At 47.4% G+C, this 15658-nt stretch overlaps 1 protein-coding gene across 4 annotated transcripts in view; it reads right to left on the bottom strand.

Moving 5' to 3' along the window:
• RNF10 (ring finger protein 10) overlaps positions 1-12045 on the bottom strand; it is a 44847-nt gene extending 32802 nt beyond the window's left edge. For 2 of the 4 annotated variants that reach the window (XM_062182375.1, XM_062182377.1), the window contains exon 1: positions 11810-12044. In XM_062182375.1, coding sequence (XP_062038359.1) covers positions 11810-11966 — 157 coding nt within the window. In that variant the 5' untranslated portion in view covers positions 11967-12044. Of the gene's footprint in view, positions 1-11809 lie in introns of all 4 variants that reach the window. The other 2 variants (XM_062182376.1, XM_062182374.1) reach the window with 2 other exon arrangements.
• Positions 12046-15658: the final 3613 nt, after the last annotated feature.

The raw sequence follows: 15658 nt of genomic DNA, 5'->3' as shown, positions 1-15658 counted from the left end.
CAGGTTGAAGACTGAGAAGAAGCTCCTGGCTTCAGATGGGCACAGCTCAAGCCGTTGCAGCCATCTGGGGAGTGAACCAGCAGATGGAAGACCTCTCTCAGCCTTTCAAATAAATAAATCTTTAAAAAAAAAAAAAAAAAAAAAAAAAAAAAAAAAAAAACAACTATTCTTGGGGCCAGTGTAGTGGCACAGCAGGTTAACACCTGTCCTAAAGTGCCACCATCCCATATGGGCACCGGTTCTAGTCCCGGCTGCTCCTCTTCCCATCCAGCTCTCTGCTGTGGCCTGGGATAGCAGCAGAAGATGGCCCAGGTCCTTGGGCCCCTGCACCCATGTGGGAGACCGAGAAAAAGCTCCTGGCTTCAGATCGGCACAGCTCTGGCCACTGCGGCCATCTGGGAAGTGATCTAGCGGATGGAAAACCTCTCTCTCTCTGTCTACCTCTCTCTGTAACTCTTTCAAATAAATAAATCTTTAAAAAAAAAAAAAACACTATTCTTGATTTTCTGATTACTCCTGAAGACTATGTATCTGGGGCTAGCAGAGTAGCACAGCAGGTGAAGCTTTCACTTGCCATACTGACATCCTGTATCAGACTGCTGGTTCAAGTTCCAGCTGCTCCACTTCCCATCCAGCTTCCTCATAATATGCCTGGAAAGGCAGCAAAAGATGGTCCAGGTATTGGGCCCCTGGCACCCATGTGGGAGACTAGTGTAGAGGTCCTGGCTCTGGGTTTTGACCTAGCCCTGCCAACTGCTGTGACCATCCGGGGAGTGAACGAGCAGATGGAAGCACTCTCTGTGTCTCTCTCTCCTTCTGTCACTCTGTTTTACAAATAAATAAAATTTCTGAAAAACACACATGTTCAATTTTGACAACACAGAACAATTTACAGCTGCCAGTGGGGTGGGCATTTGGCCTAGGGGCTTAGTTGCCAATTAAGACACTTCGTCCCATCTTGAAGCACCTGGTTTTGGTACTTGGCTTTAAAAATAAAATTCCCAGTATCACAGAACATCAAGCTACTAATATTTAGTTTCCTTTTAGTCTCCACTTTATACACTTACATCTTTAAAAAAAAGATGTATTTATTTGAAAGGCAGAGTTAGAGGCAGAGACACACCCAAAGAGAATGAGAAAGAGAGAAAGAGAGATTGATTTTCCATCCACTGGTTCACTCCCCAAATGGCCATAAAGGCAAGGCCTGGGTCAGGCCAAAGCAAGGAGCTTCGCCAGGGTCTCCCACATGGGTGCTGGGGCCCAAACACCTGAGCCATCCCTCGCTGCTTTCCCAGGTGTATTAGCAGGGAGCTGGATTGGAAGTGGACCAGCTGGGACTTGAACTGGCATGTCCATATGGGATGCTGGTGCTGCAGGGGGTGACAACCAGCTATATCACAATACCAGCCCCATATACTTAATATAAAATGATAAGCACACAAAACACACTGTCTTATTACTTCATGAGCATCTGCATGCATTTCCAGTGTTCAAAAGCTTGATAACTGGCTATACTACTATTAACCATACTCTTGTAAGAGTCAGTCTCCTACTGCTGTTACACCTACATGACATCTGGTTTTGATAGTTTGATATTATGGGAATAGTAGCCTCTATAGAGAGGCTATCCAATTAATTATGTGAAATGCTTAAAGTGGAATTAACAGATAAAAGTATTATCACTAAAGCCTTTAAAGCCTTTTATATATATATATATATATTTTTTTTTTTTTTGACAGGCAGAGTGGATAGTGAGAGAGAGAGAGACAGAGAGAAAGGTCTTCCTTTTTGCTGTTGGTTCACCCTCCAATGGCCGCTGCGGCCGGCGCATCACGCTGATCCGAAGCCAGGAGCCAGGTGCTTCTCCTGGTCTCCCATGCAGGTGCAGGGCCCAAGCACTTGGGCCATCCTCCACTGCCTTCCCGGGCCATAGCAGAGAGCTGGCCTGGAAGAGGGGCAACCGGGATAGAATCCGGTGCCCCAACCGGGACTAGAACCCGGTGTGCCGGCGCCGCAAGGCGGAGGATTAGCCTGTTGAGCCACGGCGCCGGCTACATATTCTTAAATTGCTTTCCAGAACTGTTATACCAATCAATTTATATCCTAATAGCACCATAAAAACAATGTCTGGTTCACTGCATTCTTGCTAAACCCAAGCTGAATAAATTCTGTCAATTACAGGGTCAAAATGGTTTCTCACTTTAAATCTGAATTTCTCTGATAACTATCAACAGCTTTTTCAATCTGTTGGTCATGTATATTTTGTGCACAAGCTTGTTCGCATTCTTTGCCCCATTTTTTTCCTACTGCAGATTCAAAAACATGGTGGGGGGGCCCAAAATTGAATAAAGAACCCTGGTGAGACACACTTAACAAATGCCAAAGTTCACCAGCTTAAAATAAAAAGCAAAATAAAACCTGAGCACCACATATAACTAAATAACTTAGAGAGGTTCCCAAATAGTACTTGGCAAAAAAAAAAAAACAACTCATTTATCTTTTTCTCAGCTTCACTCAACTCCATTTGGTCTTCCTGCATTATAGAAACCTAACCAAATCAAGTCAGCATACTAGTTTAATAGCTTCTAAAAGCCAAACCCTTGGACTAAAAGTTGAAAGACTTTTAACAAAATCCGTTAGGTTTATCCTCAATGGGGTAGTGCTAATTTACAAAGTTACAAGATTGCAGCATGAGCCTCAGTTGGATCCAAATCAGATTTTCCCAACAGTTTAATTTTGTTTATAAAAAAATATGTAATTAATAGAAACATGTCTGGAAAGGAAACATACCTGGATGTTAACAACAGTAGCTTTAGGAAATGGAATTGTTCATTTTCACCCTTTTAGTTATTCATAGGAATCACCAAAATGAGCTTTTAAGGGACTCCACCCCAAGATTTTGACCTAAACATCCATAATTATTATTTTGTAGATTTATTATCTGAGTAATTTAAAAACCTGCAGGTACTTAGAAAAAATTATTTCTTGTCAAGTAGGATCATCAGTTTACTTTAAAGAAGACTAAATAAATTAAAGGTGAAGTAAAGTTTCAGAGAAAAGGAAATGTGAGTTAACAAGCCAGAGTCCAAATTTTGAAAGCACTCACCTCACAGGATGAGAAATATGCTATCTTCTCCAAACCTAACCAACTATACCTGGGACTCAACTCGACGGTCATGTGACATGACAGCAGTGCAGACAAAATAATCAGAAACTTGGCAGGAATATGTTCATGCCTACCAGTAGTCCTTAAATCCCAGTTACGGATAGTAAGCGGAGTTTCATGTAAAGTTACAATTTAGGGGCCCCTGTTGTGGCACATCCTGCATCACAGAGCCAGTTCAAGTCCCTGCTACTGATCCAGCTCCCTGCTAACACAACTGGCAAAGTAGTGGATGATGGTCCAAGTGCTTGGGTCCCTGCCACTCACATGGGAGATCCCAATGGAGTTCCTGGCTCCTGGCTTCAGCCTGGCCCAACCCCAGCTGTTGCAGCCATATGGGAAATGAATCAGCAGATGTAAGATATGTGTGTCTGTCATTCCGTCTTTCAAATATTTTAAATAAATGCTTTTTTAATTAAAATTTAAGAACCAGACTTTCACCTATGATTTCAATTAGCAATAGTTAAGTGTCAAACATAGTATACTGGTAGCAACTCAAAAGTTGGAGCTCTAGATTTTTTTTTTTTTTTTTTTGACAGAGTGGACAGTGAGAGAGAGAGACAGAGAGAAAGGTCTTCCCTTTGCCGTTGGTTCACCCTCCAATGGCCGCCGCGGTTGGCGCACTGCTCCGAAGCCAGGAGCCAGGTGCTTCTCCTGGTCTCCAATGGGGTGCAGGGCCCAAGCAACTTGGGCCATCCTCCACTGCACTCCCTGGCCACAGCAGAGAGCTGGCCTGGAAGAGGGGCAACCGGGACAGAATCCGGCGCCCCGACCGGGACTAGAACCCGGTGTGCTGGTGCCGCAAGGCCAAGATTAGCCTGTTGAGCCACGGCGCCGGACGGAGCTCTAGATCTTACACATACAGGGGACAGAGTCCCACCCAATTCTACCAATGAAAAAGAACCTCTTTTCCTGCTTTGCCTATTCCACTCTACCTCATGAGAACAAATGAGGTCTTAAGGGGACTGGTACAAGAAAATGCAGGGCCGGCTGTGTAGCACAGCCGGTTAAAGCCCCAGCCTGAAGCGCCAGCATTCCACATGGGTGTTGGTTACAGTCCCAGCTGCTCCTCTTCTGATCCAGCTCTCTGCTATGGCCTAGGAAAGCAGTGGAGGATGGCCCAAGTCCTTGGGCCCGTGCACCCACATGGGAGACCAGGAAGAAGCTCCTGGCTCCAGATCAGCTCAGCTCCAGCCTTTGGGACCATTTGTGGAGTGAACCAGCAGATGGAAGACTTCTTTCTGTGTCTCTACCTCTCTCTGTAACTCTGTATTTCAAGTAAGTAAAAATAAATCTTTTAAAAAAACTCATGTTCTTCAAACATCATTAGCTATGACAGTTTCCAATGATCCCGCATTTGATCCTGCCTTTTTTTTTTTTTTTTTTGACAGGCAGAGTTAGTGGGAGAGAGACAGACAGAGAGAAAGGTCTTCCTTTTCCATTGGTTCACTCCCCAAATGGCTGCAACAGCCGGAGCTACGCCAATCCGAAGCCAGGAGCCAGGTGCTTCTTCCTGGTCTCCCATGCGGGTGCAGGGCCCAGGGACCTGGGCCATCCTCCACTGCCTTCCCGGGCCACAGCAGAGAGCTGGACTGGAAGAGGAGCAACCGGGACAGAATCCGGCACCCCAACCGGACTAGAACATGAGGTGCCGGCGCTGCAGGCAGAGGATTAGCCTAGTGAGCCGCGGCGCCAGCCAACCCTGCTTTCCAGCCAGGACATTCTCAAATGTGCACAGGTTAGGTAAAACCAGAGTCCACAGGCAAGGGCTTAAGAAAGTCAACTGGCACTCAGCAGGAGGGTTTTCATTTCCTATAACCACACTGGCAAGGAAGCAGCTTCAGGACATGTAGAGCAACATATCTCTGATGGACGGTGAACTGCTCGCTTCAAGAACAAATTACAGATTACAGGCCGGTGCCGTGGCTCAACAGGCTAATCCTCTGCCTTGTGGTGCCGGCACACCGGGTTCTGGTCCTGGTCGGGGCGCCGGATTCTGTCCCGGTTGCCCCTCTTCCAGGCCAACTCTCTGCTATGGCCCGGGAGTGCAGTGGAGGATGGCCCAGGTCCTTGGGCCCTGCACCCCATGGCTGACCAGGATAAGCACCTGGCTCCTGCCTTTGGATCAGCGTGGTGCGTGGGCCGTGGCGGCCACTGGAGGGTGAACCAACGGCAAAAGGAAGACCTTTCTCTCTCTCTCTCTCAATGTCCACCCCGCCTGTCAAAAATAAAAAAAATAAAAATAAAAATAAAAAAAGAACAAATTACAACAAGTAGCCAATAAGTACTCATGATTTTATTGCTAAAATCAACTCCCTCCTGTCTTCCACTCACCTAAGGGTATGAAGTAAGCAACTAGCTCTTATCTCTAGGCCCAGACAGCTAAAGACTAAAGGTACTGTCAGAGCTGGGAAGCAGAGATAAAACTCAAAATACTGTTTTGAGATGCTTTGTATGCAATTTGCCAAGTTACACATGCAAATAACTTGGGTAGAATTTGTTCACCTTTCTCTAACAGCAAATGAGATGATCCACTTTAGATACAGAAAACAGATAAAAATCAAGTTCTAGGAGAAACATTCTAAGGTAAAGCTTTAAATCTCAAGAACGGTGCTTTGCAGTACTGGCTACATGCCAGAATCATTTACACAGACTTTTAAAATTACAAACGCCCAGGGTCAGCACTGTGGCATAGAGAGTAAAGCTGCCACCTGCAGTGCCAGCATCCCATATGAGTGCTGGTTCAAGTCCCAGCTGCTCCTCTTCTGATCCTGCTTTCTGCTATGGCCTGGGAAGGCAGAAGATGGCCCAACTGCTTGGGCCCCTATACCCACCTGGGAGACCCAGAAGAAACTCCTGGCTCCTGGCTTTGGATCAGCCCAGCTCCAGCTGTTGCAGCCATTTGTGAAGTGAACCAGAAGATGGAAGACCTCTCTCTGTGTAACTCTGCCTTACAAGTAGCAGGTAAAGCTACCACCTAAAGTGCCAGCATCCCATATGGGTGCCAGTTCGAGTCCTGGCTGCTCCACTTCCGATCCAACTCTCTGCTATGGCCTGGGAAAACAGCAGAAGATGGCCCAAGTGCTTGAGCCCCTGCAACTGCATAAGAGACCTGGAAGAAGCTCCTGGCTCCTGGCTTCAGATCAGCACAGCTCTGGCCGTTGCAGCCAATTGGGGAGTGAACCAGTGGATGGAGATGCCTCTCCTTCTTTCTGTGTAACTCTGCCTTACAAATAAATAAATCTAAAAAAAGAAAATCAAACCATGTTTCTAAAAGCAATGATATTAAAAAAAATTACAAATACCCAGTATCCAAGGGCCCCACCTAGTCCTAAAGAACCACAAAGAACTGCTAGAAAAGAGCCCCAAACATCCCTATTCTTAAAACAGGCCCTCAGGGGGCCGGCACTGTGGCAGAGCAGGTTAAGGCGCCTCCTGCAGTGCTGGCATCCCATATGGGCATCAGTTTAAGTCCCAGCTGCTCCACTTTTCCATCCAGCTCCCTGCTGATGCACCTGGGAAGGCAGAGGAGGATGGCCCAAGTCCTTGGGACCCTGCACCCAAGGTAGGAGACCCAGAAAAAGATCCTGGCTTCAGCCTGGCCCAGCCCCGGCCATTGCAACCAGAGTGAACCAGCGGATGGAAGACCTCTCTGTCTCTCTCTCTGCGTCTCTGCCTTTCAAATAATTTTATAAAAAAAGGTCCTCTGGAGATTCTGAGGCATAGCCACAGCTGAAAACAACTGCCAAGACACATTCCAAAATGGACAGGACCATTAGTTAAATAGCTTAAATCCAGAACTCAGGATCCCAGAGTCAATGAATAAGAGACTTAGAAACTTAATCCAGTCTTAGTTCCACATTCTTTAAAAGATCTCTACCAAGTTAACAGTAGATGTATCTCCATTTCCCACATTACCAAATTAAAGGCCACAGGTTTTTCCCCAGTTATTTGGCATCATCAATATTTCTAGCTCTAACTCTGACAGGTGGCACAGCCCAGAGGTCAGAACACGAGCCAGGAAGTTTCTGCTGCTGATTCATGCTGTAATCACAAGCAAGCTGCTTACCCAACATCCCGAGTGGTTGACAAAGAACTTCAGGAGGGGCCACAAATGGCCTTACTACAGAATCAACTGACACCAAATTGAATCCAGCTGAAATTAGTAACACTCAATGAAAGGAAAAGAAAGTTGGTATCATGAATGATGTATATGCCAGTAAGTTACCTGCTTGTTATTTATTAATTTGTGAATATTTATAAATATTGCCTAGGACTGCGTAAGAATTTACTAAGAAAAGCCACTCTAACACTCTAAGCCTCAGCATTCTTGTCTGTACAACAGAGTCAATACTTTAACCCTCCTTCCTTATACAATCATGAGGATTAAGAGAAAACTTCAGTAAAATGCCTACCATAGTTGGCAGTTCTCATTTGAAAGCCTGGTTTTTTAACAAATACCCGTCGTTCCTGTCAAGAGCACCCACGGGACTTCCAACATGCTAAGCCGTATAAATCAAGGCTCCAGCCAACAGACCCTGAAACCTGTAACTTCAGTGATTTTATTGAAGCTATAAATCACCTCACTTTTCAAAGCCATTAAAACCTGCATGTCCATTGACAGCCCAGAATCATACTCCAAGGCAGATTACCACTAGTAACCTGGCTTCTGGTACCAGAAGACAGGAAGTGTCAGGACAGGGCCTCGTACCACCGACCTCAAAATAAGTGCTGCATAACAGCTGACCTTCCCCCAACCTCCACGGCAGGATCATCCACCCGGGGGATGGGGCAAGAGCCTAGCTCCAGCCAGGATCTGCTGTTTGCCTACGAACTGCCTAGCCTCTGCCGTGGCACTCACTGTTGATATTCTTAGAACTGCATTTTAGCCTTATCGGAGTGAAGCTATAGAAATGCACCCCAAGAAAAGAAATGTTACGTAAATGTTTAAAGCAATTAGCCAAGGTAAAAAGCTGCTGTATGCCACTCTGGCTAGAAAGATCAAGAAAATCCTAATAGTCAAATGTACCTATTTCCTGTACAAATGAAGGGCAAACTTAAGCCAGCAACAGGAACAAAGGCTCAAGTACATTAACCACATAGCTAGGAATGATCACTTATAACATGGCTGAAAGAAAAACCAGAGGGTTTTCTTTTTCTCACACAAGGTAGGAAAACAGGGAATTAAATACTCAAATATCGAAAAACTTCTTGACGGCCGGCGCCATAGCTTCACAGGCTAATCCTCCACCTTGCAGCACCGGCACACCAGGTTCTAATCCCGGTTGGGGCGCCAGATTCTATCCCGGTTGCCCCTCTTCCAGGCCAGCTCTCTGCTATGGCCCAGGAAGGCAGTGGAGGATGGCCCAAGTCTTTGGGCCCTGTACCCGCATGGAAGACCAGGAGAAGCACCTGGCTCCTGGCTTCGGATCAGCAAGATGCGCCGGCCGCAGCGGCCATTGGAGGGTGAACCAACGGCAAAAAGGAAGACCTTTCTCTCTGTCTCTCACTATCCACTCTGCCTGTCCAAAAAAAAAAAAAAAAAAAAACTTGACAAAAAAAAAAAAAAAAAGGCTAATCCTCCGCCTGTGGCGCCGGCACCCCATGTTCTAGTCCCGGTCGGGGTGCCGGATTCTGTCCCGATCGCTCCTCTTCCTGTCCAACTCTCTGCTGTGTCCCAGGAGTGCAGTGGAGGATGGCCCAAGTCCTTGGGCCCTGCACCCGCTTGGGAGACTAGGAGAAGCACCTGGCTCCTGGCTTCGGATCAGCGCAGTGCGCCGGCCGCAGCGGCCATTTGAGGGTGAACTAACGGAAAAAAAAAAAAAAGGCAACCTGTCTTTCCACCTCACCCTTCATATTCTTTCTTCAACGCAGTGCTTTGAAATTCAAGAGGGCCATACAACATTTTCCAGCACAATCAAGTATATCAAGTTGTGAGTTTTTAAAATACCGCACACACCTTTCTTGAAATTCTGCAGAACCTGAGTCTACCCTATGGTTGGAGCAGCAATCTCGAAGTCACGGCATTTGAGGGCTAAAATCCCTGGTCTTAGCAGTGATGTTGAGATGTATGGCTGCCCTTCAGCTCCAGTTTAAAATCAGTCAATCTCCTACTCTTTTCTTTCCTACTCTTTTAACTAGTTCCTAAATGTGAGCAGTTCTAAATAAAGGCAGTGCATTGTGGTTGGTGAAGTATTTAGCTTTAAGTCCATCCTTCCTTGCTACGGAAATACAGAGAAGATAGAAAAGCAAGCACTGCCAAGGGCAACTATGGTCAAGTTTATGACACACACATACAAAAAAAAACTAATGCCACCTGAGGGTACACTTGTGTATTTCACACAACCTAAAACAAGTGCTCTGCAAGAATTACTCCTTCCTCACAAACTTTTAATTAGAACAGTAAACAGGGCATTTGATACAGAAAACATGGGCCGGGACATCCATATCCCACATCAAAAATATCTAAGTTCAAGTCCTGGCTCTGCTTCCGATTCCAGCTTCCTGCCGATGTTCACCCTGTGAGGTAACAAGTGAGGGCTCAAGTGGTTGGATCTCCTGCCACCCACAAGGGAGATCCCAGCTCCTGCCTTCACCCTGGCCCAGCCCTGGCTAAGCTGGCAGATCAGAGTTCTGTCTCCCTGTTTTTTTTTTTAAAAAGGGGAGTGTGTGTGTGTGTATGTGCGCACACAAATCACTGATCTAATCATTAACAGGCTGTATTCATGTATTGAAATATCACACCATAACACACATAAATATGCTTTACTATGTCTCAATTAAAAATTAAAACTATGAGGGCCAGCACTGTGGTGAATCTGCCACTTGCGACATTGGCATCAGACATCAGAGTGCAGGTTCAAGTCCCAGTTGCTCCATGTGCAATCCAGCTTCCTGCTAGAGCACCAGGAAAGGCAGTGGAAGATGGATCAAGTACTTGGGCCCCTGCCACCCTGCAGGAAGACCAAGATGGAGTAAATAAATTTTTAAAAACTGAAACTGTGTAAAAAGGTGAACAAGCATTTTCCGTACATTTTATAGTACTTAACGTATTTTTTAAAAGAATTAGTTTAAGTAGTCAGAATGCCAACAATTAATATTTATTCTATACAGATCTGTTTGAAATGTTAAGACTGACAAATATTTGCTTTGGTCAAACTACAAGAGAATTCTGTATCATAATTAGTTCCACCATGGGGCCAACGCTGTGCACAGCAGATTAAAGCCTGTTAGTGACTTAAAGAGGAACCCCAGGAAAATTAGTCGAGAGTTCAGATAGTTGGAGAACCAAATCCTTAACAGCGTACCTGGGAACAGAATGCAGAAGTCATTTATCCCCTACTCTGAGAAATATTCAGACCACTAAACCAGCTCAACAGGAGCTGCCCTACATCCTTAGAAGGAGCTGATAAAGCTACACATGTGCAAAGCCCCCGAGTCAGTCCACATACCGCTTCCTGACATCACCTGAGCCCACACTACTCTGCTTGGGTATTTTAAAAATTTATCATCAAGACACCTGCTCACCACCTGCGTTTCTCAAGCGCCCTCCGGAAGGCCTCAGCACACCAGCGAGTGCCCGTGCCAGGCCCAGCAGGAAACTGAAGTCAAGGCAGCAAGCCTTTAAAGTCGGTCTTCCAGTTTTACTCTTAAAAGGGTTAAACAACCGGCCCTCCACATTTAGGGAGTCCAAATACTTCTCTTTGCCACACACCCTATTCTCACTGGAAAACACCTTCCTATTTCTGCTAATGCAATCAAGGAGAGCAGAGACTGGCTCAACTGCCTTGAAAAGGAGGACAGGGCTCTCCACGCTCTCCCAACTCCTAGTACGCCCTCCTCTCACTGGTGCTTTGCTGAAATGTGGACCATTCCACCGGGCTGACAGGTTAGTGACTGGGGTAGTGGTAACAGACCTAAAGCCCACCCCAGTACTCGGCACATGGCAAACCCTCAACACACGACAGCTATCGTCATCATTTTGGCCGCAACACTAAAAACCACGACTCCAAAGAGGACTCCAAAGAGGACAATGTCCCTGTGAAAGAACAATGCTATTCCCCACCACACAGCAATCAGCAGGCCTTCGCTAAACAGATGTCAGCGAGTTCACCTGTTCTTAAGCTTACTGCTTTAACTACTAGCTCCACCTCTACCAGCACGGTAACTCAGCCACTCGGGGTCTGGCAAACCGGAGGGCCGCAGACAGAGCGACCCCAGGGCCTGGCTCTGAACCACAGCACACTCGACAAAGCCATTCACGGGAGCGAGGCCAGGTCATCGGATGCGAGATCTGAGTCTGAAAACCCTAGAGCCCCAGCCCTCTACCCAGTAGTAATTCAACGCTACAGAACAGACAACTTAGAAGTTTTAGAGGGTGGACCGGCCAGTCGGACGAGCCCTGTCCAAGGCCTGCCGAGACGCACACACTAGCTGGATGACCTTACCCCTCCCGAACCTCAGCTGCTCCATCTGTGAAAGGGGGGCAAGAACAGCACCCACTCCTCCCCAAGCCGTTCGGAGCAGGAATGCAACAAGGGGCCCGGGAACCACGCGGCCCAGGGCTCACTAGTTGAACTGTAACCCACGGGAGCCATGGAAAAGGTGATGTGAAGCCCCCGCCCACGACCGGGGGCCCGCCCGTACCGCTCTTGGGTTTAGACTCGCCGGCGGGCCCCGCCGAGGCGGAGCGGGGCGGCTGTTGCCCTTTGCTGCTGCCCGAAGAGGCGGAGGAGCTGTTGGAGCCGCTGTTCTTGTCCATGTCGGAGGCGGTGGCGGCGGCGCTGGGGGAGCTCTGCGGCATCAACGGGGGCCTCGGCGGCGGCGGCGGTCGGAGCGGAGCGGGCGCGGCGGGGACCCAGGCTCATGGCGTTCAGGGCCGGCGGGGGTCGGCGGCGGCAGCGGTTCTCGGCCTTCATGGCGACATTTTTCCCTGTTTCCTTCCTTGGCTTCTCAAATTGGGAAGAGAAGCGGAGGGCGGGGCTGTCGAGCCCGGCGGCGGCGGCGACGGTGGAGGAGGAGGCCGAGGCTCGGGAGTCCGGGCCGGGCCTGGCGGGGCGGAGGCTGCCGGGGAAGGGGAGGCGAGGGAGGGTTCGCGAGCCCCGCCGGCCGGCCGGACACGCTCTCCCGCCGAGGGGCAGGAGAGAGGGCTGGCTGTCTTGGTGTCGGGGACCGGTGTCTCCGACACAGCGACCGACACTCGCCTCTAGGCCGAGGCCGAGCTGCTCCGGGAATGGCGACGAGTCGCCAAACAGCATCCCGAAGTACCCGGATGGAGTATATATAGTGGCGATGAATGAGATGAGCACTCTGGGAAATGTAGTTTTTGTTTACATCCGGGTCCAGTGAGCTCCCCCCCCCCGCCCCACCCCTCGCTGGCAGGGCGCACGGGATTAAGGGACTTGTAGTTGCAGCCAAGTCCAGATTTTCGTCTTAGTACACTAATCATATGTGTAGTGGGTACATGCTAATAATGAGACAGTTGGAATGCCTGTGGAACTCCGTATGGTCTCCTTTGTTTTATGGTTCTTGTTCTAGTATTAATGTCGGTTTATGAGGCTTTTATAGTTTCTCAAATTCGTAATGATAATAGTGTTAAAAGTAATTCCTCAAGCCGGCACCGTGGCTTAACAGGCTAATCCTCCGCCTTGTGGTGCCGGCACCCGGGTTCTAGTCCCGGTCGGGGCGCCGGATTCTGTCCCGGTTGCCCCTCTTCCAGGCCAGCTCTCTGCTGTGGCCCGGGAGTGCAGTGGAGGATGGCCCAAGTGCTTGGGCCCTGTTACCCCCATGGGAGACCAGGAGAAGCACCTGGCTCCTGGCTTCAGATCAGTGCAGTGCGCTGGCCGCAGCACGCCTACCGCAGTGACCATTGGAGGGTAAACCAACGGAAAAGGAAGATCTTTATCTCTCTCTCTCTCACTGTCCACTCTGCCTGTCCAAAAAAAAAAAAAAAAAAATGAGAACAACTCAAAATGTCTAGATAATTTACTCATAAACACAGGTGTTAAGTGATGTTCTCAGCTACCTAAGCAATTACCCATTTTATAGATATGAACACTGAGACAAAAACTCCTTTATGCACTTTGGAAATCACATTGCCTCCAACTGTGCTTTGGAAAACTAAATGGTTCCCTTCTAACCATTGTAACAGAAGTCAAATGATCCCATGTACAGTATTAAAGAGAACAAAGGTTTCTCAGTCATCCTACAGGTAGGAAACTATTATGTGTCAGGCCTGGGCTGGGCACAAGGTATGCCAAACAACCGGAAAATTGAGGCCACTGATATGATTATAGTGCCCTACGTTATGGAGCTCAGGAAATGAGAAACTACAAGGTGAGAATGTAATAAGGGCTACAAGTATTGTTGACTACAAAATGCTGACCAGAGCAGAGACTCTAAGAGAAAAGTCCAGTTGCAAGGGATCAAGGAGGACTCCCTAGAGTGCTGTCACATGTGCTGAACACAGGAGAATGAGGGAAATGTTAGGAGCCCTTTGAGAATGAATGAATGAATGAATGAAATTGTAACTGAGTCCTACTTGGCTGCTTATTAGTCATCACATGGTATAAAGACATGAATGAGTATATATAAATGAATCGCTATATTGGAATTTACAGTTTAAACTGGCATGAAGGGAGTCAGATATTAAACTTATGTTTTTAAATTTCCTTAAAATGGCCTCCACCAGCCCTTGTCCTGCCTTACCGCTCACAGCTTTCCCCCAACAAGTTATAGTGAAATAAGAGAACGGCTACATACTGTTGGTCTGGAAGCTTAATTTAATGCCCAAAAGGAATAGTCCCAAACCTGATATAAATTCTTTTTAAAAAGATTTATTTATTTACTTGAAAGGCAGAGAGAGACATCACCCATCCACTGGTTCCTTCCCCAGTTGTCTGGAAGAGTCAAAGGTGGACCAGGCAGGGGCCAGGAACTCCATCTGAGCCTCCCATGGGGATGGTAAGAACACCAACACTTGGGCCATTATCGGCTACGTCCCAGTGTTCGCATCAGCAGGAAGCTGGGTCGGAAGCAGAGGAGCCAGGACTTGATCTCCAGCACTCCCATGTGGGATGCAGGCATCCTAGGCAGCCCTTTGCCCACCTGTACCATAATGCCCGCCCTAGTGAGTTCTTATACATAGCTAGGTGTGACAGAGACACGAGTTCCTAATGAACCTTCATTTCCTTTAACAAGGGTGTGAGAACTCTGAACACGTGGATGAGTCATTTCTTTCCTCTGTTCTTTAAAATAAAAAGAAAGAGAAACCCCACTGTAGGATTTCTCAGATGAAAGCAGTAGGTGTCCATCTGTGAGGCTATATTAAACCGGAAACTTTCATTCCAGAATACTTTCTTAGGATCGTTGGCACTTGCTCCTTGTGAAATATTTACAGAAAACATACATTTAAAAAGGGACTCAAAGCAGAAACATACAGAAACCCAAGCAAAACTCAACAGCCTCCATCCTCTTTTGTACAAGATGGTCTACATTACCCTTTCCATAAAAAAAGAATGAAAATCTGGGGTGGAAATCAAACACACATGACATGCCAGTTGGACCTAGAAATGTCAGCAGGAGATGAAGTGTGAGTGGTGTTTGGTTTTCTGGCAAAGCTTTATTTCCATTTATGAATTTCCTGGGTTCAGAAAATGGACAGCACACAGAATAGTCTTTCCTATGTTTAATTTCCAGGGTATTCCAGCATATGTTTTTCAAGAATGGTCTGTAAATCTCCTTGCATCAGAATCACCAGAGAAGCTTGTTCAAATAGGGTCCAGGGAAATATACAAATTCACTGGTTCAAGCTTTCTGGTAACAATCTAGTTGTTAGCCTAGCAGTTGAGACTCCTGTGTCCCCATGTTGTGATAACTGGGTCCAGTCCCAGCTCCAGCGCGCCACTTCAGCTCCCTGCTAACGCAGACCTTGGGAGGCAGCAGTGACAGCGCAAGTAATTGGGTTCCTGCCACCCACGTGGGAGACCTGAATTGAATTCCTGGCTCCGGTCACCCACTTTAGGGGCATTCGAGAAGTGACTCAGAGGATAGGAGATCTCTCCCTCTCTGTCAAATTAATTAACCTTTAAATTTAATTGGCTGCAATCTTTTTGTTTAGGTCTCTGGCAGCTGAGGCCCAGGCGTCTGATTTTAAAGCTCAAACCATGGGCCGGCATTGTAGCACAGCGGGTTAAAACCAGTCTGCTCAAATGGCATCCCGTATGGGGCCCGGCTGCTCCACTTCCCATCCAGCTCCCTGCTGCTGTGCCTGGGAAGGCCGCAGAAGATGGCCCAAGTGCTGCAACCCACATGGGAGACGGGAAGAAGCCCTGGGCAGCCACTTAGGAAGTGAACCAGCAGATGGAAGATCTCTCTCTCTTTCTCTCTGTAACTGTGCCTTTCAGATAAATAAAAATAAACTAATCTTTAAAATATAGCTCAAACCTGGTGACTCAGCACACCAAAGTTTACAGGAACTGACCACGTGACCTTGAC

The sequence above is a fragment of the Lepus europaeus genome, chromosome 23, assembly GCF_033115175.1.
Source record: "Lepus europaeus isolate LE1 chromosome 23, mLepTim1.pri, whole genome shotgun sequence".
Lineage (NCBI taxonomy): Eukaryota > Metazoa > Chordata > Mammalia > Lagomorpha > Leporidae > Lepus > Lepus europaeus.
The sequence above is the reverse complement of the archived record's forward strand: the minus strand, read 5'-3'. Positions and strand labels throughout refer to the sequence as shown.